Source organism: Giraffa tippelskirchi, chromosome 9, assembly GCF_054371585.1.
Source record: "Giraffa tippelskirchi isolate mGirTip1 chromosome 9, T2T-mGirTip1v1.2.pri, whole genome shotgun sequence".
Lineage (NCBI taxonomy): Eukaryota > Metazoa > Chordata > Mammalia > Artiodactyla > Giraffidae > Giraffa > Giraffa tippelskirchi.
In genome coordinates, this window is record NC_137283.1 from 160,941,287 (window position 1) to 160,968,884 (window position 27,598).

General features: G+C 36.2%; 1 protein-coding gene across 10 annotated transcripts in view; it reads left to right on the forward strand.

The window, feature by feature from the left end:
- PACRG (parkin coregulated) overlaps window positions 1–27,598 on the forward strand; it is a 523,593-nt gene that overhangs the window by 35,633 nt on the left and 460,362 nt on the right. For 9 of the 10 annotated variants that reach the window (XR_014063860.1, XR_014063858.1, XR_014063856.1 and 6 more), the window contains exon 2: window positions 27,295–27,429. The exons of the other annotated variant lie outside the window; for it this stretch is intronic. Coding sequence is in view for 3 of the 9 variants with exons in the window: in XM_081524447.1 (XP_081380573.1) it covers window positions 27,295–27,429 (135 nt within the window). In the remaining 6 variants the exon portion in view is untranslated. The remainder of the gene's footprint in view (window positions 1–27,294; window positions 27,430–27,598) is intronic. 10 annotated transcript variants of the gene reach the window in all.

The window sequence follows — 27,598 nt, forward strand, 5'->3', positions numbered from 1 at the left end:
TTGCTTTGGGTAGTATACTCATTTTCACTATATTAATTCTTCCAATCCATGAACACGGTATATTTCTCCATCTGTTCGTGTCCTCTTTGATTTCTTTCATCAGTGTTTTATAGTTTTCTATATATATAAGTCTTTTGTTTCTTTAGGTAGATATATTCTGAAGTATTTTATTCTTTTTGTTGCAATGGTGAATGGTATTGTTTCCTTAATTTCTCTTTCTGTTTTCTCAATATTGGAGTATAGGAATGCAAGGGATTTCTGTGTGTTAATTTTATATCCTGCAACTTTACTATATTCATTGATCAACTCTAGTAATTTTCTAGTAGAGTCTTTAGGGTTTTCTATGTAGAGGATCATGTCATCTGCAAACAGTGAGAGTTTTACTTCTTCTTTTCCTATCTGTATTCCTTTTATTTCTTTTTCAGCTCTGATTGCTGTGGCCAAAACTTCCAAAACTATGTTGAATAGTAGTGGTGAAAGTGGGCATCCTTGCCTTGTTCCTGACTTTAGGGGAAATGCTTTCAATTTTTCACCATTGAGGATAATGTTTGCTGTGGGTTTGTCATATATTTGAGTTTATTTTCTGTGTCTGTAAATCTGTTTCTAAAGAAGTTTGATTGTATCATTTTTTAGATTCCATATATAAATGATATCATATGGTATCCGCCTTTTGTCTGTCTGACTTACTTCACTTAGTATGATAATCTCTAAGTCCATTCACGTTGCTGTAAATGGCATTATTCCATTTTTTTAAAGCTGATTAATATTCCATCATATGTAGGTACCACCTCTTATTTATCCATTTATCTGAAAATGGACACGTAGGTTGCTTCCATGTCTTGGCTATTGTAAACAGTGCTGCAGTGAACATTGGGGTGCCTGTATCTTTCAAAGTTTTCTCTGGATATATGCCCAGGAGCGGGACTGCTGGACCATATGATACTGCTATTTTTAATTTTTAAAAGGAACCTCCTTACTTTTCTCCCTAGTGGCTATACCAGTTTATATTCCCATCAACAACGGGAATACCTTTGACTTCACTGCAACATGGGATAAAACAGTCTCTGTGCTATTGTGAAGGTATACTTGATGGTTTTATACATGATAGACTTCTGTTAAGTTTCAGGAGTGCTGAAGAGAACTGAGTAATGTTATCAAATTGTTCAAGTGTTTTGTATTTTATACACATCTGTGTGTATATGTATATATGTATGAATCTGTTCATTTGTTTTGTTTGGTCTGCTAAACTTCTTGACTTATCAGTAAGGGAGAGAGCTGAGCTGTAGTCTCTCACTCTGATAATGGATTTTCCCATTTCTTTTAGTTGGTATACATTTCTTACTTATATATTTTCAGGTAATTTCCTTAGGTGCCTAACATTCAGAATTATCATACCTTCCTAATTACTAAAACTTTAAGCATTATACAGTGACCGTTTTTTTCCTAAAAATATTTTTTCTGCCTTTAGTTCTCTGACATAGCTACTCCAACTTTCTTCTGTTTAATGTTTTCCTGGAAGGTATTTTTAATCTTTTACTTCAGTATTTTCATTTCCTATTTTTTCTTTTATTTTTGATGTTTTATTTTGGGGGCTTTTGAAAACAGCATATAAACTGGGCTTTGTTTATCTTACCCTTTTGGTCAATTTGGAAAGAATGTAACCAGTTTTACTTTTATCGTGGTTATTAATTTATTTGAATTTGTTTATAACTTATTATTTAAGAATCTTACTTTTCTTATTCTATGGCTATTTTTATTATTCACTATCATTTTTAGTTGGTTATTGTCTTACTCATTTGATGGGTTCTTGATCTCTCTTTTGGGGAGATTTATGTATACTATTTCAGTTCTTTTAGTCATTACCATCGAACATTTACCATGCATTTTTATCTTAATAAAATCTAAATTTAAGCTATTTTCACCTCTCCACCCAAGAGTGTAGTGAATTTTGGAATACTTAAACTGTGATCACTCTCATACTTACCTCCTACTTTTCTCCAGCATTTTAATTCTGTCCTTTTTAAAATCCCCTAAGTTAGACATTTTTATTATTTTAAATAATAAAAATTATTTTATTATTTTAAATAGGTAATTTGATATGCTTATATATTTCTTTGTAATTACTCATCATTCCTTTATTCCTTATTGATTTATTTAAATTGTGTCCCCTCTCTCCTGACCCCTTCCCATCCCCCTACCCCCCTCACCCCAAACCTGTCCCTCCAGGCTGTCACAGAGCACCAGCTTCGGGTTCCCTGTGTCAAACAACACTCCCACTGGCTATCTGACTTATATATGGCAATGTATATGTTTCAATGCTATCCTTTCAAATCATCCTACCCTCTCCTCCCACTGAGTCCAAAAATATGTCTCCTTTGCTGCCCTGCATATAGGATCATCAGTACCATCTTTCTAGATTCCATATACACGTGTTAACATATAATATTTGTCTTTCTCTTCCTGATTTACTTCACTCTGTGTAATAGGTTCTGTTTTCATCCACCTCATTAGAACTGACTCAAATGTGTCCCTTTTTATAGCTGAGTAATATTCCATTGTGTTTAAGTGCCATAACTTCCCTGTCTGTTCATCTAGCGATGGGCATCTAGGTTGCTTCCGTGTCCTGCTACTGTAAATAGTGCTGCAGTTCTGCTTTCCTCAGGGTATGTGGCCAGTAGTGGGATTGCTGGATCATATTGGTAGTTTTTGGTTTTGTTTTTTTAATTTTAAAAAAATTAATTTATTTATTTTAATTGGAGGCTAATTACTTTATAATATTGTGGTGGTTTTTGCCATACATTGACATGAATCAGCCATGGGTGTACATGTGTTCCCCATCCTGAACCCCCCTCCCACCTCCCTCCCCATCCCATCCTTCAGGGTCATCCCAGTGCACCAGCCCTGAGCACCCTGTCTCATGCATCGAACCTGGACTGGTCATCTATTTCACTTACAGTAATATACATGTTTCAATGCTATTCTCTCAAATCATCCCACCCTCAGCTCCTCCCACAGAGTCTAAGTCTGTCCTTTACATCTGTGTCTTTTTTGCTATCTCACATGTAGGGTCATTGTTATCATCTTTCTAAATTCCATATATATGCATTAATATAGTGTATTGGTGTTTTTCTTTCTGACTTACTTCACTCTGTATAATAGATTCCAGTTTCATTCACCTCATTAGAACTGATTCAAATGTGTTCTTTTTAATAGCTGAGTAATATTCCATTGTGTATATGACCACAGCTTTCTTATCCATCCGTCTGCCGATGGAGTTTTATTCCTAGCTTTTCACGAAATCTCCATACTCCTCTCCACAGTGGTTGTATCAGTTTGCATTGCCTCAGCAGTGTAAGAGGGTTCCCTTTTCTCCACACCCTCTCCAGCATTTATTGTTTGTAGACTTTTTGATGATGGCCATTCTGACCTGTGCGAGATGATACCTCATTGTGGTTTTGGTTGCATGCATACCAAGTCTCTTCAGTCGTGTCTGACTCTTGGTGACACCATTGACTGTAGCCCGTCAGGCTTCTCGGTCCATGAGATTCCCCAGGCAAGAATACTGGAGTGAGTAGCCATTTTCTCCTCCAGGGGATCTTCCTAACCTAGGATTGGAACATCTCATGTTTCCTGCATTAGCAGGCAGGTTCTTTACCACTGAACCACTGGGGAAGCCCTGTGATTTTGGTTTGCATTTTCCTAATAATGAGTGATATTGAGTATCTTTTCATGTGTTTATTAAGCATCTGTATGCCTTCTTTGGAGCAATGTCTGTTTAGGTCTTCTATCCCCTTTTTATTGGGTTGTTTGCTTTTCTGGTATTGAGCTCATCATTCCTTTTTGCATTTCTGACAGTTCTTCTGAAATCATGTTCTTCCTTCTTAAAGAACATGCTTTACCTCTGCCTTTAATGTAGGTCTCTTGGGGGTAAACTCTTTATATCTATCTCTTTGTATTCAGGCTTTACTCTCATTCCTGAAAGATAACTTTTCTGACTATGTAATTATAGGATAATAGTGATTGTGTTTAAAGATTATGCAGTGATCTTCTCAATTTGTTGTCTTTTTTCCTCTGGATATTTTTACAGATTCTCTTGAAGTCTTCTTACTCAAGAACTTTTGCTTTGATATCATGGCATAGATTTCTTGTCACACTATGCTCAGCATACATTGGAAACATTGTTTCTTGCATCTAGAGAATTTGAAAAATCACAGCCATTATGTTTTCAAATATTGTGTCTCCTGCATTCTTCCAGGACTTAAATATCTGTTAGACTTTCTTATTCCCTGCTTCATCTCTTAATTAAAAAAAAAGATATTTCAACATTGTTTTTTCAAATGTCTTTCCTATACCAGTGATTGTCTTCAGCCTCAAAAAACTAGCTTGAGGGAAGGAGTATGACCAAAGTTTTTAATGGAAATTTCTGAAACACTGAAATAAAGAGGATGCTTCTTGTCCTCCAGGAGACCATCTTCCTGGAGACAGATCAGACTAAAATTATGGTCTTCACACCTTTTATTTAAACCTTTTAGTAGATGAAAGTCTTCCAAGGATGGCAGTTGTCCTAGAGTGGTCTGGACAAAGCCAGCATTAAGGAATGCGTTGTTATTTTGTTAAGCCACTGCTAGTTTTGAAGTGGTTTCTTATGTTCTGTGACCTAACATCCTGACTAAGAACTGTTAATCTAGGGACAAACTTTATTATTGCTGTTTTACAAGTGAGGAAACTCTTAGTCTAAATTGAGTATTCACCAAGACCTAGATATTTGGATGCACAGTTGTCTGCTCTTTAAACCTTACTTTATAGATTCAATGCCTCCTCCATGGGAATAGTCATTTCTCCTCCAAAGGAGATACCATGATGATGGAGAAGATATCGATAAAATATTGGTAAGAAGAAAGAATTATGTAAGTAGATGTTGGTGTAACATATAAATGTTGATAAATTGTGAGTAGCAGTCTTCACCTTAGCTCTGAATGGCTGATTTTATTTAAGAATTATTCAGTAAAGTAGATACATATGAATCTAAACATTACTGTTTTAGCCCATTTAGGCTGCTATAACAAACTACCACAGACTGGCTTATAAACAAAGCAAAGCGTATGAACTTATTTCTGACAGTTCTAGAGCCTGGACATCTAAGATTGGAGCACCCACACAGTCAAGTTCTTTAATGAAAGCCAGTTTCCAAGTTCATAAACAGCTGACTTCTCTTTGTGTCCTCACAAAGGGTGAAGGGAGAGGGAGCTTCCCCAGGTCTCTCTTATAAGCCCACTGTGTGTGTGTGTGTGTGTGTGTGTGTGTGTGCACTCAGGTGTGCACTCGCGTGCGCACATGTGCTCACTCACTCAATCGTGTCTGACCCTTTGTGACCCCATGACTGTAGCCCTCGAGGCTCCATAGCGTTTTCCAGGCAAGAATCCTGGAGTGAGTTGCTGCTTCCTACTTCAGAGGATCTTCCCGACACCGGGATCGAACCTGCATCTCCTGCGTCTCCTGCACAGGCCAGGTGGATTCTTTACCATTGAGTCACCTGGAAAGCCCATATAAGCCCACTAATCCCATTCGTAAGGGAAGGCCCTACTTTCTGATGTCATCACACTGGGCATTATGTTTCAACATATTGATTGAATATAAACATTCAGACCATAGCAATTATCCTTCTTAAAAACAGGTTAGTTACAAAAAATTGTCAAAAAAACTGTATGCAAATTAACACTACATAAATGTCGTATGCTTGATATGTTGTGGAAGCTGTAGCTAGTAATATTGTGACTGACTTTTTTTTTTATTTTATAGTGGTATTTATTATGTCCTCTGGATTTTCCAGATATTTTTATTTTATACACATAAGAACTCCCAAATTTTCAGCGTGATAAAATTGTAGCAGTTTTAGTGGCACTCAAATAATTTCTATCAGTCACTCCAAGGCTATAATAATTTAAATATCTATTTAACTTCAAAGCAAATCAATCAATGCTCCTTCAATCTAAATTATATCTGTATTTCCAATAAAGAAAACCTACAGTATTGTGCTGAGGGGTTTTAAACTTGAATTCCATGGAAGTAATCCTTTCAAGCTTTAAAAATATTTATGCTCCTCAGGGTTACATATTCCACCAGGTGTCTTTCTCCAGATCTGTTGAGTTTTCGCATTTGGGCACTTCTCAGTACAGCCATGTGTGTCTGCATGCTGGCTACTCTTATGCACTGAACTGACTAAGCCTGCAACCTATGGCATCCACCTGTGGCTTGTGATGAAGCTTTATCTGGGGCATTGTCCCAATCATTAACTGTTAAGTTCTTGAACAATCTTCTAGTTTTCCCTTATGTTAGTTTCATGCTAATATACATTCAAACTTGATTCAATGATTCCAGCTACATACGGTATTTTATTTTCCATTTTTCCATTTTATCAACTCGATTTTTTCCTTCTTTTTGCACTTGATGGTCAACTGAGCACTTTTCATGTTACATGATCTCCTGTGTCTCCTACACAGGTGTATACCATTCATCATTTTCTCATTATTTCCTTTTTTTGGGGGTTGCATATGCCGCTTCTAAGCATGTTTTGAATATTCAGACAACTTCTTTGCTAAACATCCATGTTTTAATGCTTTAATAACAAATACAGTAACTATTTCTTGGACTAATAAACAACCCAATACTCAATGAATACCCTCTATTGGTAATGGAAATATTTGGCTACTAGAATCATTTTATACTGATTAAATTCCATAGGCTTGACTTTATTAATATAAGCATTTCTCTAGTCATAATTTTATATAAGGGCTATGGGAGAATTCCTACCATCAAGAAGTTTATAATCAGGATGTTCCTTTTGCTATTTCCTTGAAAACTCAAGATAAAATTAAAAAGAAATGCATTAGATTTTAAAAAATTAATAGCTTATAAATTCTGAAAGTAAAATTAGGAATATTCCTCCTTGTGAAATAGCCTTGTTCCTCCCATCTTGGTTACTTTATTAAATCATAGGTTAAATTATTGGGTAGAATGTCTTTACTTCAGGTAAAGACTGTTTTAATCTGTATATGCAAGTATCTATTGACATATAAACTTTGATGATCTTTTCACTTAATGGAAGACAGGGTGTTCTCTCAGATAGACACTACATTACAAGCCTACCATCCCTCTTATTTTGTTGTTTTATGTGTGCATGAATGTGCATGCTTAGCCACTCAGTCATGTCCATCTCTTTGTGACCCCATGAACTATAGTCCCCCAGGCTCCTCTGTCCATAAGAGTTCCCAGGTAAGGATACTGGAGTGAGTTGCCATTTTTTACTCCACAGGTATCTTCCCAGCCCAAGGAAAGAACCCGTATCTCCTGCAACTCCTTCATTGGCAGGCAGATTCTTTATCACTGTGCCACCTTGTTGTATGATTTCAAACAAATTAGAGCGTCTGTTGTTTCTGCTTTTTTATTTGCCTGTGACCATGTTCTGAGTACTATAATTATTGTGATATTAGATGTAGAAATCAGGATTGATGATATCTTCTACAATCTTAGACTATAATACCCCCTACAGAGTTAATAGTAATTTAGAGAAATCACAAAGAGCCTAGATTCCATTTGTATTCTTCTTGTGCATTTTTCTCAAATTATGTTAAAATAATTATCAGCATGAAAATGTACAATAAAGGAGAAACACATGAAAAAGATACTTATAACTGCTGGCATCTTTGCAAGATGAAGTGGATAATGATTTGAAAAAAATAGAGAAATTTCCCTTGGAATAAGGAGAATAATTATTAGAAATATAATGGCAGCAAAGTCCTTCCAAGAAAAGTATATTCATCTTGTTATGTTGTTAATGAAATATGTGTTGATCATTACTGTGTATGAGACAGTGTCTCAGGTGGAGGTAAATGAAATCCCTTCTCCTGTTTAAGGAGTCAAGCAGGTATATATGACAGCAAGAGTGCAAATAACCACATTTCAGAGGAGAATAAAATAAAATCTGTGAAAGTTTAGGGGAAGGACAAATTACTTCTGTTGTGAGCTGATGGTAGAAGGTATTTGGGAAAGATTTTTGTATATTTTGAATTTGATGCAAAGACAGAGATAAGATGGGAGGTATGAGCAAAGCCACAAAGGTGCAAAAACAAAAGATATTTTCAGTAAATAGTAACTTAAATTGTGTTATTAAAAAGTAATGGGACTTCTGTTTGGGGCATGATAGACTGAGGCAAATGTATTTATTTCCAGTCCATCTTAGCCCTACTAATACAGACTATTTTAAAAGAGCATGACTTCAAAAAAGGATGGGAATAACCATAAGACAAATAAGATTTTGTCTTGTTTAGGTGCAACTGAGTTAATAGAGCAAAGAAATCTAAGACTTAATGGATAGCAAAGGGTCACAAAATTTTGTATACCTCTAACACAGAGAGAAAAATCAAAGCAAACAATTTCCTTTTAATTGCATTCAAAGAAAAAAATACAACATGGAAAACATTTAATATTCATAGAAAAATAAGAAAAAATTATCCTTGAAACAGGAAAAGGAAGATGCAGAAATATTTTTTTCTTTACAGACAGTCCTGTGAGACTATTATGAAAAGACCTATAGGGTCCACCTCTCCCAGAGCCTTTAATTCTGAGTATTGAGGAACAATCCAAAGCATTTGAGCAAGGGATGCTCGGGATGAAGAGCTTTCCTAAAGAGCAGGATAAGGAAAAAGGGGCAGAGAGTTACGATAAAAATTATATAGTGAAAGGAACTGAAGGTCTAAGTTCAAAAAGTGCTAGTAGGAATAGAAGACAGATTTAGGGAAAAAGTGATTAGAGAAGGGAAAGAATTGAGTCTGTAGACATAAGAAGGAAAGAAAGTGTTGAGTCTCAGAAGAGCTAATTTCAGTGTTATCCTTTTGTGTTTGAGATGTTAATGGAAAGTGCGAATAGAAATAATTGAGCAAGACAGAGAAAATTGATCTCTGAAGACTGAGATCTAAACAGTGAATTTGGCAACATGGAGGACTCTGGTGATCTTCAAGAGAATGGTTTTGGTAGAATGTTTGAGGTGAAAGCTGATTGGAATGGGTTAGGAGAACATGACAAGAGGAACCAGAAAATTTAGGAATAATGCTGGCAAGGAGTTTTGCAACAAAGGATCATAGTTAGCAGAGCCTTCAAGAGGAGGTTTCATTCATTGAAACATAACAGAGGAATGAGTGAAGACATTCTGTTTTTATTTGTGTTTTCCAGTTGAGTGTTGGAGAGCATCCTAATATCTAGAAAGTTTTATAAAGTTTCACTGTGATGTTTTTTATACATCATGGCAGGAAATCAGCTTGCTGTTTGAAATACACAGACTGCCCACAATACACTCAAACACACAGAAACTAGCATGTGTACTTTAAAAACAGACACATGTATTATCAATACTAACACATTTCTGGCTAGTTTTACATCATGTAAGAATAAATTCAGATATTTGATATTTGTCAATTCTTACAACTTGGCATTGATTAAATAAAAACTTTATTTTAGACCTTTATGGAAGTCAGCATACAGTGTAAAAACAGATCCTTGCTTCTGCCTGAAAAACCCTCAGAAGGCATACTTCTGATATCATCTTATAGTCTGAATCATGGTGGAACTCTTCCTTTACAAATGAGTTAGAAAGAAGCACATACATCTACAGTACTGGGAGGATAATTGCATTGTCGAAGAAACCGTTTGCTAAGACTCAAAAAGCCTTTGCCTGTTAATTCCTTACACAAAACCTTGGATCCTTAAATTTCAAAAGCAAGAAGCTGTGTGTTTCCCAGTGTTGCTGAACCCCCAATTCTGATGGTGGATACCCAATATCTCATGTAGGATAATGTTAAGTAGGAAACTCCGTAAGGGTGAAGCCAGAACCTCTGCAGAACAGTGTAGGAGGGAGGTCCTTCTGGAGACTAGGATTAGATGCTAATCAAGGACTTAGCACCTGGAGAGGGCTCTCACAGTGCCTTCCTGGCAGGGACTGCAGCATCAGTTTTTCCTTTCCTAAACGGAAGCATTCATTATGGCTACCTTGTCCTGTTCCACCACTGTGTATTGGTGTACGAAGGGGTGGGCAAACTTCCCTTTGAGTTCATACGTGTGACATGGCTCAGAGATGCTCAACTTTGAGCTTTATATAAGATGCCTGTGTGGAACTTTCAGTTGTCTGTGAAGACTATAATATATGGGTGAAAAAAGTAAAATGGAGACTTGGTGATGAGACTGGTAGACTTTAGCAAAGACTAGTTAGACTCTTACAAAACCTGTTTTCTCATGTTCCTGAACACATAGCTAACCTACATTTCCCATGCTCTTCTGCAGCAGGAAGTAACTATTTTCCTGAGTTCTGGCCAATAGAATGTGAGCAGCAGTAATGTATGCCAATCCTAGTGTGGCCCATAAAATCCACATGTACTGACTTAATGGAGAAAACTTCCAGGACCTGGGAAAGAGTAAGAGCCACCGTGTAGAGGAGACTGATTCCCAGAATGACCAAGGAGAAGGGAGGCGTATCTGCTTTGAACTTTGATCAGAATAAACAAAATTTTAATGGGTTTCACACAATGCAAGGGCTTCCTAGGTGATGCTAGTGGTAAAGAACCCGACTGCCAATGCAGGAGATGTGAGACATGGGTTCAACCCCTGGCCCAGGAAGATCCTCTGGAGGAGGGCATGGCAGCCAACTCCAGTATTCTTACCTGGAGAATCCCATGGACAGAGGAACCTGGTGGGCTACAATCCATAGGGTTGCAAAGAGTCAGACACGACTGAAGTGACTTAGCACACATGCAATAAAAATTGATTGGGGATTTTGATCGTTATAGTAGCAAGCATTTTTTGTACTCATCCAATTTTTATTTTGTTTTTAAATTTCTCCTTCTTCCCATTTTTAAAAAATGTTTTGAAGGTTGTTCTTGTGAATTGTTCAAGAATCCAGTATAAGCAGTAAAATAAACAGTAAAATCCATGCATTTTTTTCACTTGCATTGTATTACTTAGGTTTAACTTAGACTTCATTTAAAAAAAATCAAATTCTTTGTTAGTGCAGCGTTCTCTAAGTCAAATATAATGTAGAATGAATTATATACTGGTTATAATTTAGTTATATATTGAATTATATATTGGTTATATATAATATATATAATTTATATATTGGTTATAATTATATTGATTATAATTTCCAAATAACACTTTAAATGACACAAAACTGTAGTGGTTTTGTAAGCATAGACATGTGAAAATTTCTGCCATGAAATAGTTTATAATAGGAAGAAAAATAAATATGTGACCTGCCCTTAGCTTTTGCATGACAGCAAAGAAGAAGTGATTGATATTAGGTTATTCATTTATAGGTAGATCATCTGTGTTTTATTTCTTATCCTGTCAGAATGAGAAGACCTACCGATTTTATTAGGGCTGCTGATGTACTCTGCACTTATAGTTTTATTACCTGGTGGAGAAGCTACAAAATATTGGCAGTCTTTAATAACGAGCACTTTATGTTTCCTTATGTCAGCAAATTTCTTAGATTAATAGTCTGCATTTGGTTGATGGAACTGTACTGAGCCTTTTTTTTTTTAAGGTTCCAATTTCTCTAACTGCTTGTAAAAAAATCTAGCCAGAGGCCTAACATGTATATAGTCATATACACATATATATTCATCCACACACACACACACACACACACCCACACACACACACACACACACACACACACACACATGCTGTGCGGTGCTCAGTCTCTCAGTGGTGTCTGACTCTTTGCCATCCCATGGACTGCTGCACGCCAGCCTTCCTTGTCCTTCAGTATCTCCTGGTGTCCACTCATTTTCATGTCCACTGAGTCAGTGATGCCATCTCATCCTGTTGTCCCCTTCTCCTCCTGCCCTCAACACACACACACTGTGTTGTTGACCTATCGCTTTCTCTCCCTGGGCAAACCTTTGTCTGAAGCAAATATTCAATATTTATCTATAATGATAAATAATCAACACATTGTTGTCTGTGTTATTAAGTTTGTAAAATATATATATTTAAAACCAACAACAGGATTTAGAAAGAAAGCACAAAACTTAATGTTCTAGAGTTGGGAGGCATAGGGATGCTTGTTCTTTCATTTTTTGAAATTAAAACTAGTTCAATGTAAGTTTTGGACAAGTACCCAGAATTTTGAAAATCTGGAGAAGACAATTTTAAAAGATTAATTGAAGTAAATACTTAATCTTTTATTTTGTTGTAAAACTTTTTTAAGATAGATCATTTATTTGCAAGGAATCTAAAACAATGCAAATGATATTTTTTCCCCCTCATTTGATCTTCAGCTAATAAGGAGTAACTTAATGACTCTAAAAAGCCTGGAACAATTTTCAGAATAATTGAAACTTGACTGAACTTTGCTATAATCATTTTATAATATTTCTGTCAAACAGTTGTTATTCCTATAGCATTAGGTAACAAAGTACTGATAAAAATATATAAATTTCCTTTACTTAATTTTATAGCATAACTGTATTGGTACATAGGGGCTTTGCTGGTGGCTCAGCTGGTAAAGAACCTATTTGCCAATACAGTAGACACAGAGTCCATCCCTAGATTGGGAAGATCCCCTGGAGAAGGAAATGGCAACCCATTCCAGTATTCTTGCCTGGAAAACTCCATGGACAGAGGACTCTGATGGGCTACAGTCCATGGGGTCGCAAAGAGTTGGACATGACTGAGCATGCACGTGCTTATTGGTACATCACATGCTGACCATGCTATCATTCATAGGGAACTAAAAAGTTATGTTTTGAAAGATAAAAATCAAATAAGTTTACCACAAAAATCCATAATCATGTTGTCTTTCAAGGTATAAATTTTACTTAGGGAACATATTTTTCCTTATAGAGATTAGAAAGAAATGTCTACTATTTCAAATTATTTTTGGTTAAGTTATAGGGTGAAGTTTCTTATATTTAGCTATTTGAAAATTAGATAGTTCATTTCAAATCATATGAATATCATGCATTAATTTACATAAATTACTTTAATTATCTTTCAGTATATCATCAGATATTAATTTAGACTGTTCTCTTAAATCTCTTGGACTTCTTCAATAGAAAATAATTTCCTGTGAGTTTACATTAATTATTTCCCCCTGTAAAATCAGGATGAGATAACTGTTCCAAAAAGATTAGCCAGAGAGAGCATATTCATTTACACCATTCTTAAAAGTATCATAGGAGAGCTTGATTATAATTTAGCATGCTTTGAATTTGAATCAAGTCCTCCAAACCTCTATTTCTATCTGTAAGTGGAATAAAAACTTCAACATAAAATTAGCCTTTAACATTGATAGTTTATCATTTCCCAGTACTGATATACTAATATTAGAATCAGATTTCAAGTAATAGGCAATTCTTTTTTATCTGTATGAGAGAGATTCTGCTTTCATATCATTTTTAAGTAATAAAGTGTATATAAATGATGTTTTAGTTTTTTTAAATGTTACACAATTAGAAAAAAGTTGTATTTGTTTCCTTTCTATAATATTGGCATGAACTAAGTTTTCCTGAATTGGCGGTGATGTGTTACCACAGGAATGGAATATATACTATATACTTAAAACTAAATAATTCATACAAGCATGTGTGTGCTAAGTCACTTTAGTCATGTCCAACTTTTTTCAACCGTATGGACTGTACCCTGCTAGGCTCCTCTGTCCATGGGATTCTCCAGGCAAGAATACTGGAGTGAGTTGCCATTGCCTTCTCCAGGGGAATCTTCCCAACCCAGGGATCCAACCCGCATCTCTTACGTCTCCTGCACTGGCAGGCGGGTTCTTTACCACTAGCACCACCTGGGAAGCTACAAGCATACTCATAGACTTTAAATATTTTTGTATTGTGTTCCCTTCTTCAGTCCAATTTTAAGTATCCTAATGGAATGTTCTCTAATGTTTTGTAACAAGTCAACTAATTTTCTTCATTATATATGTATTTTTACTTAGCAATTCCATACATAGTTAATTCTTTTAATCTTTCCTCATAAATCAGTCTTTCTGGCTCGATAATCATCTGTACTGCCCTTTTAGAATCTTATCATACATATTCCTTTCCCCAGTACATTGTAAGCCTGACTTTCCCTCTGCACAAAATTTATTATACATTCTTAAGTAGGCACAAGATATAAATTGCTTTTTGGAGAAATGATGCTTTAACATTAAAATGTCTCCAAGAGTAGTCTTATCTACATCTGTGTTGATCTGGCTATGTATCAAAAGACAACTTAAAACCAGAAGAGATCTGAATAAGTCTTTTAAATTACTTTGCACTTCTAAAATACTGAGTTACATCTTATTGGGTAGCTTTAATAAAAGGACAAGATTTATCACTTAGAAAACCTTGGTCTTGTATTACTATGTTGTCCAGGAAAATTTCTCAAAGGGGAAACATACATATTTAAAGAGGTAGTAGAATAGATTTTTTTGTTGTTTTTGTTTAATATTCGTTTGTTTTGACGTTTTTGAGGCAAAATTGGAATAAAATGTAAGTTTCAGGTGTATGGCATTTTAAGTTGATATTATTTGCACTACAACCCCTGCAGTCCGTCTAGTTATCATTCATCACCGAATAGTTGACAATAGCTGAACAATGGGATCCATGGGTCTTTTTCGGTTTGGTTTGCTCGGGGTATATGCCTAGGAGTGGGATTGCTGGGTCATATGGTGGTTTTATTCCTAGTTTTTTTAAGGAATCTCTATACTGTCTTCCATAGTGGCTGTATCAATTTACATTCCCACCAACAGTGCAAGAGCATTCCCTTTTCTCCACAACCTCTCCAGCATTTATTGTTTGTAGACTTTTTGATGATGGCCATTCTGACTGGTGTGAGGTGATATCTCATTGTAGTTTTGATTTGCATTTATCTAATAATGAGCGATGTTGAGCATCTTTTCATGTGTTTGTTAGCCATCTGTATGTCTTCTTTGAAGAAATGTCTGTTTAGGTCTTTTCCCTACTTTTTGATTGGGTTGTTTGTTTTTAACCAATGTAAATTGAATTTTATTGTAGACAGTTCTAAAAATGTTTTCTATTAAATATCTAGTTCTTTCTGGAGAATATCAGCTTGCATCATTAGACACAAGGATTTTCAAATTTTCTATTAAAATATTCATGATATGTAAGATGCAAATAGTTATAGCCTCTTCACTATACAAAAATAACATTTTTACTCTAATTATTCAGTAAGAAATAACTCTGTTGCAAGATAGTGAAGGTTTATGTTTAGATATAAACTATTTACTATTCTTTCAATGTTAAAGGTAAGAGGAGTAGAATGTATTTTAAACTCTTGCCCATTTATATTCTCCTTTCACATTTAGCTCACTCATTTATTTGGCCTTAGTGTTAGGTGTGACAGTGTATTGGCCAGGCTGTCGCAGTCATTCAGTCATTTTATCAGTTCTACGAGACAGATACTAAATAGCACAGTCTAAATTGAAATCTCTGATGACTCTCTGGAGACAATTTGATAACAAGAATCACACTTGGGCACTTAGATATTTGGCTTTTTCCTATTCGTAGCTGCATTAAGAGAGCAACTTTTGAGTAAAGTTTTTTAGCCTTCAACTGTCAAAATTTCTCTTTCATCATCTGATTATTGCATCTCATTTTGTTAGGAAAGCCTATTAATCTTTTTTTTTCCCCTTACAACGAGGAATTTAAAGAGCCACCAGTGACTATTACTTTAAACAAAACAATTTAAAGGAAATCATGTAGTGCAACCACTCTTTTCAGAACTATTTTAGACAACAGAGACAATATTTTGAAATAAGCTCTTAGTTCCAAGTACATTGTAGTTCAGTTACAAAATTAAAATAACATAACCATAACATGCTCAGCAATCTTTGGAACTTCCTTTTGCCACACAGTTATTGCAAAAGCATTTTTAAATCAAGTTATTGGATCCTAGACTGAAAAAGCTAAAATCCATGAAACTGAGCTTGTTGTTAAGATGATAGAGCTGAGAAAAATAAGCCTTGAAATGTAAACTTGGATGTGTTTCCATAGCCCCTTTGAATTTCAGTTTGTCAAAAGTAAAACAAGGAATCCATGTGTGGTTTGAGATTCCTCTTAGCTCTCCGAGTAGGTAAGTTCTTTGATAATATTATTCTTAATATATGTTGAATTAATAAATATACATCGTTGTTTATAGAGGTGTGGGGAGGATCCTAGAGGTCAACCCATGTAATGTTTTAATCTGACATATGAGGAAGCTGAGGCTCCAGAGAGTCCGATCACTTGCCTTGGTTGTGAGACAGCACACCCTCTCCAAGTTTATGCTTCTTCTCTACCTCATGTGTCTTCATGATCCTTTTGGGAACAAGGCAAGATATAGTTTATTGCCAAGCTGAAAAGTTAAGTCTAGTACCAAAGTCTTCCAAATTTCTTAATTGAAGTATTTGTCATTTTACTCCATCTTTTTCTTTTCACGGACGGATGCTTAATCTTTCTTACGCAACCTATCTGAAAAAATGTATTATAAGTTATTTGGGTTTTTTTGTAATCCTCATATAACAGTGCTAATTTAAATACAACTTATTCTAATATTTGCAATGCTAATATTAGTTTTTATTTATGCTAATTATATATAAAATAATCTCTGCAAACACTTTAAGACTAAGTTCCTTAATTTTAAGAAACCAACAAGGCATATTTTAAGTAAAATTTTCCCATTTATGGAAATGAATTTCAAAATAGAATATGTGAATTTTAATGTAAGAGGTGTTACATAGAAAAGAATACATACTGGTTTAATCAATGTTGAATTTTTGGTTATAAAATTGTGATAATAATTGATTATTGACTTATATGTAAAAATAAACAGAAAATCCAGGCAAATTAATTCTGATTTAAGAATTAATAACTACATAGGTTATGAATAGACAAATCTGTGGTACAGCAACCATAATTCTCTAGTTACTTCTAATTAAAATTGTACAAAATTCAGGTTTATGGGAAACTACAATATATATCTGCCTAGTTCCTCTGAAAAGTATAGGTACCCTGCAAGGCTAAATAAAATTTTCTAATGAAAAGGAACAATGCCTTAAAACCTAAATGTTTTATCTTATGAGTGTTCAGAATTCTATATATCTTTCTGTGACACTTATTGCATTCTTTCATCTATATGAGATTCTAGGGGATATTCTTATCTCATTTCCTAAATGATATATATCTTGAGGATAATATGTTTGATATATCTTTTTGCCCCCAATGATACCAATCCTAGTGACTGGGAAATACTATGTATTCAATGCATTTTTCAGTGAATGGATGATATAGTTAATATCTATTTTAGAGCCAATTTTTAAACTCTGTTTCTAATTAATGTTTTAGTTTATATGACCGTAAGTTCTTGAATTCAGATTTGTGAGTTTCTAACACTGAAAAATCTACACTTTATAGGTTCCTCTGGCCATTTTAGATAAGTATATTAGTTACACATATATCTTTTAGTTTAAAATCCATTCTGGTTCCATAAGTGATTAGAGAGTTTATGAATTCCAGTATTATGGTCTATTGATATTCTTTTCTTTCCTCATTTCCAATTACCACTAACTTTACCCTGCTTTAACAATGACACCTTGCTAGCAGCTCATATTTTGACAGCCTATAGTGCAGCAAAACTCCCAAAACATATACCTGGTTTTACCTCATATTCCTTACGCTTCCTCAATGCATTGCACATGTTCTGGCCTCCACCCTCCCAGGTCGCTACAGCTGTTTAATTCTCAGAGGTCTTTCCATCTTCTTAACTGACCGCCCTGTGTCACTGAAACAGAGCAAGACGTGTCCCTCTCACTCGCTCATTTCTGTGATGTACTCACTTTCCCCATTTACTTGCCACTCTTTTGATTGTTCTTTCTATTCTCCTATAGAATCCAAAATCTCCAGGGAGCATTTTGGGTCCCCAGGCTTTTCCTCACTATAATGAAGCAACTTAGCATGCACGTGCATGCACACACACACACACGCGCGCGCACACACACACACTTTCCCTTTGGAAATGTTTGCCAATTTCCATAGGCTTAACTCAAACACTTGGTTATAGATCAACTTTGTTGAAAGCCTAGATCTCTCTAATAATCTCCGTACAGATTGTTCCACTGGTTCAATGACCATATCTGGTTTGTCCCCCTGGCATTTCAACCATAACCTGAAGAAGAACGTAATCCCACCACAGGGTCGAATATGGTTTATTAGGAAAGGATTCTTAGGAGAGATGAGGCTGGTGCTTAGTCATGAAGGTGGTTAGTAGTTTCAGGAGAAAAAGGAGGATAAAAACAAGTAAAGGATGGATAGAGAATACAGGTTGATCGGAAGCAAAATCATGAAGACCCACGAGATCTGGGCATATCTGAGGACTGCCAGTGTTTAGTATAATTTTTGCTCAGGTTCCTGTAGAAGAATGCTGAGGAGAGCAACAGTCAGCTTGCAAAGGTCTTTGTGTAGCATGTCAATGGGAAATCATTTATGGATTTTAAGTAGATGAGAGATATGATTTAATTAGTCAATTAAAATATTCATTGTGCAGCAGACAAAGGAATGATCTAAACAAGGCAAAGCTGGAGGCAAGAAGAGCAAGTAAAGAGAAAGAGCTTTTCTGTAAAAAATTTAAAGCTTTTAAATGCTAAATAAGTAAAAATGGAAAACAAAATGATCAGGAGATATTTGTTGTCAATACAAATATTGTCCATATCTTTTAATATAAAAAGCTCACACAAATTGATTTTGATATAGAAAATACATGAACATACATTCACAGACATATTCAGGTAGCATTTGTACTACAGTGTGAAAACGTTTATCCTCACCTGTTAAACATCATAATCCAAATTGATGTTATGGGCTGAATGTTTGTGTCCCCCCAAATTTTTATGTTGAGCCCCCAATCACCAGTGTGGTAGTGTTTGTAGGTGAGGCCATGGAGAGGAAATTAGGTTTAGTTGGGGTTTCCCTGGTCACTCAGATGGTAAAGAATCTGCCTGCAATCAGGAGACCAGGGTTTGATCCCTGGGTTGGGAAGATCCCCTGTAGATAAAAATGGCTGCCCACTCCAGCCTTCTTACCTGGAGAAGTCCATGGACAGCAGTGCCCGGAAAGTTATATAGTCTGTGGGGTCACAAAGAGTCAGACACAACTGAGCGACTAACAACAACAAAAACTAGGTTTAGGTGATGGCCTCGTGAGAGTTAAGTCTCTATAATGGGATTACTTTCTTGTAAGAAGAGGAAAAGAGCCCAGAGCCGCCCCCCGCTCCACCCCACCCCTCTGCTGTGTGAGCATTGTGAGAAGGTAGCAGTCTGCAAGTTAGGAAGCAGATTCTCACTGGAACCTGACCTTTCTGGCACCCTGATCTCAGATGTCCAGCCTCCAGAACTGAGAAAATAAAATTTCTCTTGTTTCAGTCACCCAGTGTATGGCATTTTCTTATAACAGCCCAAAGCAACTAAAACAGGAGACTTGTTCTCCTGTTTAACTAGCAAATAATTTTATCAAGAATCATAAAATATAAATCTTTATCTTATCTCATACTGAAGATTCTGTCTGAAGGAAATAATACAAAATGTGGATAAAGTGATATACCTGAAAATTTTATAATAATATAACTACAAAAGGCAAAAGAAATAGAAATAATATAAGCTCCAAGTATAATTATAGATAGTTAAAATATTGCTTAGCCACAAAAAATGAAATTTTGATATCAATAGCAACATCAAAACATACTAAGTGAAAAATTACACTAAATAGAAAGGACATAAGAATGAAAAAATGGTATTTGCATATATGTTTTCAGAAAAAGTCTAGAGAGAAAGCATAAACATATTAATTGGTGATAGGACAGTAAGTGATTTAATAAGATTTCCCTCCATTTGGCAGTTTATTATTTATGTAACTTAAATTGATTATTTGTGTCTTCATAGTCAGAAGCCTGTCTCATCTCTGCTTCCAGACCTCTTCATTCAATTAGTGATGTGCCCTAGGTAATTCCCCTTTAAGTTTTTCCCAAACCCAGCCTTCTAGTACAGTGACTAACAATGGTAAAGAATCCACCTGCCAATGCAGGAGATGCAGGCAATGCAGGTCTCTGGGAGGGGAAGATCCCCTGGAGGAGGAAATGGCAACCTATTCCAGTATTGTTCCCAGGAAAATCCCATGGGCAGAGGAGCCTGGAGGGCTACAGTCCATGGGGTCACAAAGAGTCAGACACGGCTGAGCAACTAAACACACAAAGCACCTGGAAGTTTTCTTTAACACTCACTGTTGCCATGGAAATGAAAGTGAAAGTCGCTCAGTCATGTCTGACTTTTTGAGACCCCATTGACTATACAGTTCATGGAATCCTCCAGGCCAGAATACTGGAGTGGGTAGCCTTTCCCTTCTCCAGCGGATCTTCCCAATCCAGAGATCAAACCCAGGTCTATCATACTGCAGGCAGATTCTTTACCAGCTAAGCCACAAGGGAAGTCCAAGAATACTGGAGTGGATAGCCTATCACTTCTCCAGGGCATCTTCCCAACCCAGAAATAGAACTGGGGTGTCCTGCATTGCAGGCAGATTCTTTACCAACTGAGCTATCAGGGAAGCACTGTTTCCATAGGGCCTGGCTTTAAAGGACTGCACAGAGTATCCATATATATTGAATATTTATTGAAATATGTATATTTTACAATACAAGGACTTGTTATCCTTCTTGGCTCTTACTAACAAAAACATTACTATTACAGTGTTTTGTTAAATTGTTATATTGTTAAAACTTCTTATAAAAACCTTACCAGGTAAAACTTTTTTTTACCAGTGAGACTGGTAAAAGAGCTCACTTTTGTTAATGCTCTGGTGCCCTACCTACCATTATGATCAGATTTGTTAACTTTTACTCTTTTGCAGGGCTTCTCAGGTGGTGCTAGTGGTAAAAAACCCGCCTGCCAATACAGGAGATGAAAGAGATGCTGGTTTGATCTCTGGGTCAGGAAGATCCCCTGGAGGAGGGCATGGCAACCCACTCCAGTATTCTTGCCTGGAGAATCCCATGGACAGAGGAGCCTGAAGGGCTAATGGTCCATAGGGTTGTAAAGAATTGGGCACAACTGAAGTGACTTAGTTTGCACACAATCTTTTACAAGTATTTTTCTGGTTATTTGGAGACCTTCAGTTCAGTTCAGTTCAGTCGCTCAGTCATGAGTGACTCTTTGCAACCCCATGAACCATAGCACTCCAGGCCTCCCTGTCCATCACCAACTCCCAGAGTCCACCCAAACCCATGTCCATCGAGTCGGTGATGCCATCCAACCATCTCATCCTCTGTTGTCCCCTTCTCCTCCTGCTCTCAATCTTTCCCAGTATCAGGGTCTTTTCCAATTAGTCAACTCTTCACATCAGGTGGCCAAAGTATTGGAGTTTCAGCTTCAACATCAGTCCTTCCAATGAACACCCAAGACTGATCTCCTTTAGGATGGACTGGTTGGATCTCCTTGCAGTTCAAGGGACTCTCAAGAGTCTTCTCCAACACCACAGTGCAAAAGCATCAATTCTTTGGCGCTCAGCTTTCTTTCTAGTCCAACTCTCACATCCATACATGACTACTGGAAAAACCATAGCCTTGACTAGACGGACCTTTGTTGGCAAAGTAATGTCTCTGCTTTTTAATATGCTATCTAGGTTGGTCATAACTTTTCTTCCAAGGAGTAAGTGTCTTTTAATTTCATGGCTGTAGTCACCATCTGCAGTGATTTTGGAGCCCAGAAAAATAAAGTCAGCCACTGTTTCCACTGACTGGTTCCCCATCAATTTGCCATGAAGTAATAGGACTAGATGCCATGATCTTACTTCTCTGAATGTTGAGCTTTAAGCCATCTTTTTCACTCTCCTCTTTCACTTTCATCAAGAGGCTCTTTAGTTCTTCTTCACTTTCTGCCATAAGGGTGGTGTCATCTGCATATCTGAGGTTACTGATATTTCTCCCAGCAATCTTGATTCCGGCGGTATTGCATTTTTCTGATATATTGAAACAATTATGACTGGCAAGTAGAACAGACACTGAATTACATTACTCCTTACTCAGAAATCTAGACTGATGGCAACAAATTCACCAGTCCTGAGGCCAACATCCCACTGCCTGAGTAGCTCGGAAACAGTGTAATTCTTTCCCACCAGCTGCTTTATCACAGTGATTTTATAAATCCAAGTTTCATGTCGATGGCTAATTTATGTCAATGTATGCCAAAAACCACTACAATATCGTAAAGTAATTAGCCTTCAATTAAAATAAATTAATTAATTTTAAAAATTTCATGTTGAAATATTTCCTAATAAAATTAGGAAATCAGTTTCTTTGCATTTTATTGTTTCAATGTTAGTGAGTTGGCCTAATGGACCATTAGAGAGACATATGTAGCTTCTGCACTTGAAGTAAAAGTTTTCTTTTTTTCTTTTTAGATTTTTCAGTTTATGCTAAAAAACAGATCTACTGAAAAGAAACTTTCAAAGTATATGATGAGGAATTTTGGAGAACCTTAAGTCCCTTCCTACTAATTATCATTAGTTTTGTGACCTTATGACAGAGACTATGATCTAAATCCTAAATCCATTACAGCACATTCAATAAATGTAGGCATATAAAGTATGCTGTCATCTGTAGTCGCTTCAAAGTGCATTGAGTTTCTCAGTTCCCAAGTGCATTAGAATTTATTAAAAGAATTCTGCTGCAACATCCATTCTTACTAATTAGTTTACGGATAGCCCCCACCATTCGGGCAAATCCTAATTGCATTTTCCCACAAATCTAGTTTGATTTATGGTTCCCTATTTGCTCTATATTATTTATATAAATCAAGATTAAATTCTTAAGACATTAAATAAAATTTAGAGTAGTTTTTGTATAAGTATGAGACATATAAGGATCCTTAACAGTATTTTTTGCTTTGTTTTTTTTTAGTCAAGCTGTATCCAACTGTGTGATATCCAGTGATAATACCTTTATTACCTTTCCAGAGATTAATTATATTTTACTTGTTTTTTTTAATGTACAGATTTTTAGAATTAGTTGGAATGAATTATGCATGGAATATTAAAAATAGTATATCTTTCTGTAAGGTTTAAGTGGGTATATATTTGGAACAGAAAAAATATTATCTAAGGATATAATGACAGAGCATTTGCATAAAATTAGGTAATATCCCTTTGCATTAACAAGTTTAGGTGGGAATATTCTAATTGTTTTTACAAATTGTAACTCTTGCAATTCCAAGAGTTAATTTGGAATGGATCTATAGCAGCCTTCAGAGAATCTAGTGTTTTTAAATAAGTAAACAGCAGAAATATGAAAACAGAAGATAACAGATAATAAAATTCTGTCACTGCTGAGTCATTGCATTTAGCATGGACAATTTTTGTAAAACTAAGTAAAGATTTCTATGGAATTGTAGACATGGAATCATTTCGTAGAGATCCCATGAAAATTTATGGACAGAAAGAGGAAGTATAAGTTGTCTATTACAGTTTGTAAAAAGCCTTCTGGGCATCTTAGCAATATGTTCATTATTTGAGAAGTTTGGACATTTAGAATTTTGAGTTCTGAACCAGAAAGAAATGGGGTATATTTAGAATAAGAGATAAAAAGGAAGAGAAATTGATTTTAAGATAAATACAAAGAAAAAGGAGAAAGATGCCTAATCTCAAACAGATTTTCGACCAGATAAACAAACGAGAGACATGCTCTCAACAGCTGAAACGATAAATTGGCATCTAAAAAAGCTGAAAAAGGTGGTTAGGAGATGATGGTAAGACAAAAAAATCTAAATCATGGTTGTAGCTGAATTTTTTAAGTGAGAGATTGTATTGGATCTCTACTGGAATTGAAAAAAGATTCCCTAGCACTCACAGTGACTCTTGGCGACCCCATGGACTGCAGCACGCCAGGCCTCCCTGTCCATCATCAGCTCCCGGAGTTTACCCAAACTCATGTCCATCAAGTCGGTGATGCCATCCAGCCATCTCATCCTCTGTCATCTCCTTCTCCTCCCACCTTCAATCTTTCCCAGCTTCCCAGCATCAGGATTTTTTCCAAGGAGTCAGCTCTTCCCATCAGTTGGCCAGAGTATTGGAATTTCAGCTTCAGCATCCATCCTTCCAATGAATATTCAGGACTGATCTCCTTTAGGATGGACTGGTTGGATCTCCTTGCCGCCCAAGGGACTCTCAAGAGTCTTCTCCAACACCACAGTTCACAAGCATCAATTCTTCGGCACTCAGTTTTCTTCACCGTCCAACTCTCACATCCATACATGACCACTGGAACCGTCATGTGTGTCCACCCCAGCCAGCTGTAATAAGAGGCTCTTCCCCCTTCCTGCTGGGGTGGTGTCAGAGGGACAGGCGTCTCACTGCTGCGCGCTGGTAGTGAGACCGCCCCATCTGTGATGTCAGGGTGGGGAGCGATGGTTGGCCCTGCTCCCCTTCTCTGCCAGGACGGTGGTGGTGCAGGCCGAGGTGCTGAAGCTCCCATCCTCACCCAGTGTGACAAGGCGTGCTCTCCACCCACCCCCACCAAGGCCCGCTGGGACACCAGTACTTCTACCCTCTAGCTCTTTCTGCTAGAGAGATACCAACATAAACCAGCTAAAAAAGGAGGATTAAGGTCTGGAGTCTCACAACACGCCAGTGTCCGGGTTTCAATAAAGAAATCAGTTGTCTCACCAAGAATCAGGAAGGTTGTATAGCGAATCAAAAAGGACAATCAACATATGCCACACGCCCGCAGCCCCTGGCAGACATCATTCTACTCTTTGTTTCCATGAGTTTCTTTTAGATTCCTCCAGAAAGTGTTATCACATAGTATTTGTCCTTCTGTCTGACCTATTTCACTTAGACCTTAACGAATACTCAGGTTGTTCCAAATGGCAGGACTTCCTTCTTTTTATGGTTGAATGATATGCATTATAGGTCTTCCCTGGTGGATCAGTGGTAAAGAATCTGTCTGCCTATGCAGGAGATGCAGGTTGGATCCCTGGTCGGGAAGGTCCCCTGGAGATGAAAATGGCAACCCATTCTGGTATTCTTGCCTGGGAAATCCCAAGGACAGAGGAGCCTGGTGAACTACAGTCCATGGAGTCACTAAAGAGTCAGACGTGACTTAGCAACTAACAACAAAAAGAATATCCATTATGCACGCACACACACACAAAGCTGTTTTCTTTATCCATTAAAAAGTTAATTTTTCAAAACCGTAAGAAATGACCAGTAATCAGTACTGTATAATAAACACACACATACACAGGCACATGCATATACACTATTGTACTATGATGTATAGTGAAAGTGAAAGTCGCTCAGTTGTCTGACTCTTTGCAACCCCATGGACTGTATAGTCCATGGAATTCTTCAGGCCAGAATACTGGAGTTGGTAGCCATTCCCTTCTTCAGGGGATCTTCCAAACCCAGGAATCAAATCCAGGTCTCCCACATTGCAGGCAGATTCTTTACCATCTGAGCCACCAGGGAAGCACTATGGCTTTCTATAAATACATATGCATGCTGGCTACATTTTCTTTCTTTAGATTATGTTCTACCACTTTTGGAGAGTATGTTAGAATGGTGACATGATGGTAGATAGTAATTTTTTTTGTAAACGTAACTTCTTGGCAAAATAAAAATCTGTCAATTCTTTATCAGTTCCCAAAAACGTGATTCAAAATTTATTGTTTCATGAATTGCAAAAGTCTAGGAATGACATCTCCACAGCTTCCATCATACTAATACTGTTGAAAACATCCTCTTTTGTATAGCATCCAGCTCAGAGCTTTGAACAAAGTAGTTGCCGTAGGTATATGCTCATTTAACAGTTGGATGAACTTGGCTGAAAATAGTGGCTAATAATTCTAACACTAGACCAAATTTCAAACCTTTAGTGAGCAAAAGGAAATGTTATTTCTCCGCTGCCCAGTGTTTTCTCAGTAACTATGTAATCGTATGCTGGGGACAGTGTGCTATGTAGTGAAGATCATTTTAAACTCTAATAAATGCCTTTGTGTTACCATACTCCTCAATTCCACTTCAGCATTTAATCAACTAAATATTTCTTAATATCCCACTCAGTTTCTAACATTAGTCTTTATGTGAGCTTTAGATAAACTGTATTTTTCTTTATCTGTTTATGTTATTTTTTTATATATAGTTTGTTAAAATTAAAAATTTTTACACAGATATTAAAAATTAATATGATGTCAAATAATTTAAAATATTAAGATAGTAGGTACATTATTTGCTATCTTGTTATATTAAGAATTGACAAATTATTTTTATTAACTAATAAATGAATAATATTTGCTTTTTAAAAATAAACAGGTATAAGAAAACTCATGTTTAGACTATATGTATGGAACAGTACAATGGAGTATAATATCCTAAACATTTCACTAATCACTTTGAATTTTGTAACCTAATGAATTAGTTCATATGTAAATAATTCAGATTTAAAGTTGTACTCAATGTGAGTAGCTCAATATGAGATATTTCTTCATTGATAAAATCACAGTTTGGCAGGTGAAAGATTCTCATATAATCTCTTCTAATGTTCATCTTTTGGAAACTCATGGTATCAAATGTAGACCACCATTTTTCTTTTTAAACTCTCTCATTTATCATTACTTAATTTTCAGAGGAGCCTGGCCTGCTACCACCAATGTTGTCCCAGAGAGTTGCACACAACTTAGCAATTAAACAACAACAATTTTTTATCACACTTTTATGGTTTTGTGGTTAATATTCATACCTTAAGAACACATTGTTTTTATTTTATTTATATAGAAAGATTTGAAGGTGATATTTTAAATTTATTTCTAGAATATTCCACAAAGTATATCAGACTTGGATTAGAACTTGCAGTTATTAGAAATCTTAAAAGTTTTAACACTCTGAACTTAGTTGCTTTTATTAAAATGTTTTCCTTAAACAAAAGTTCAGGCTTTCCTTCCTTACAAAGTGATATTTTTAAAGTGACACTTTCTAGGAATACTTTGTAAGATAGCTTGAAATAAAGTAAATCCTTAACAGTGATTATAAATTTTTTTTCTCCAAATGTTTGTGAGATTTTTGTTGCTCATTATTAAGATAATTTGATTTGTCTTCCAGAACGTTTTGTACCAAATGGAACTTATAAAAGCCAAAGTCTTTTCATCGTGCATTTTCCCATGTGTTTTAAAACCTGATTCCTACTTCTATTTTTTTATTTTTTCCTTTGAAGGTGAGAGGCCCTCCAAGTGCAGGAGCATTCAAAGAAAGACCCACCAAACCCACAGCGTTTCGAAAATTTTATGAACGAGGAGACTTCCCAATTGCCCTTGAACATGATTCGAAAGGAAACAAAATAGCGTGGAAGGTAAGTCCTTGCACAGCTGTGAAAACCAGCTGTGCTCGCTATGGAAGTGATATGTCTCAGTGCCAAACACACTCGGCTGATAAGTAAATAAGCTGGAGTGATTTCTCGGTGAGTGGAAGATGGTGGGTAAGCTCTTAGAGGAAGCCCCTCTGTGTCAGCTGCCCACCTT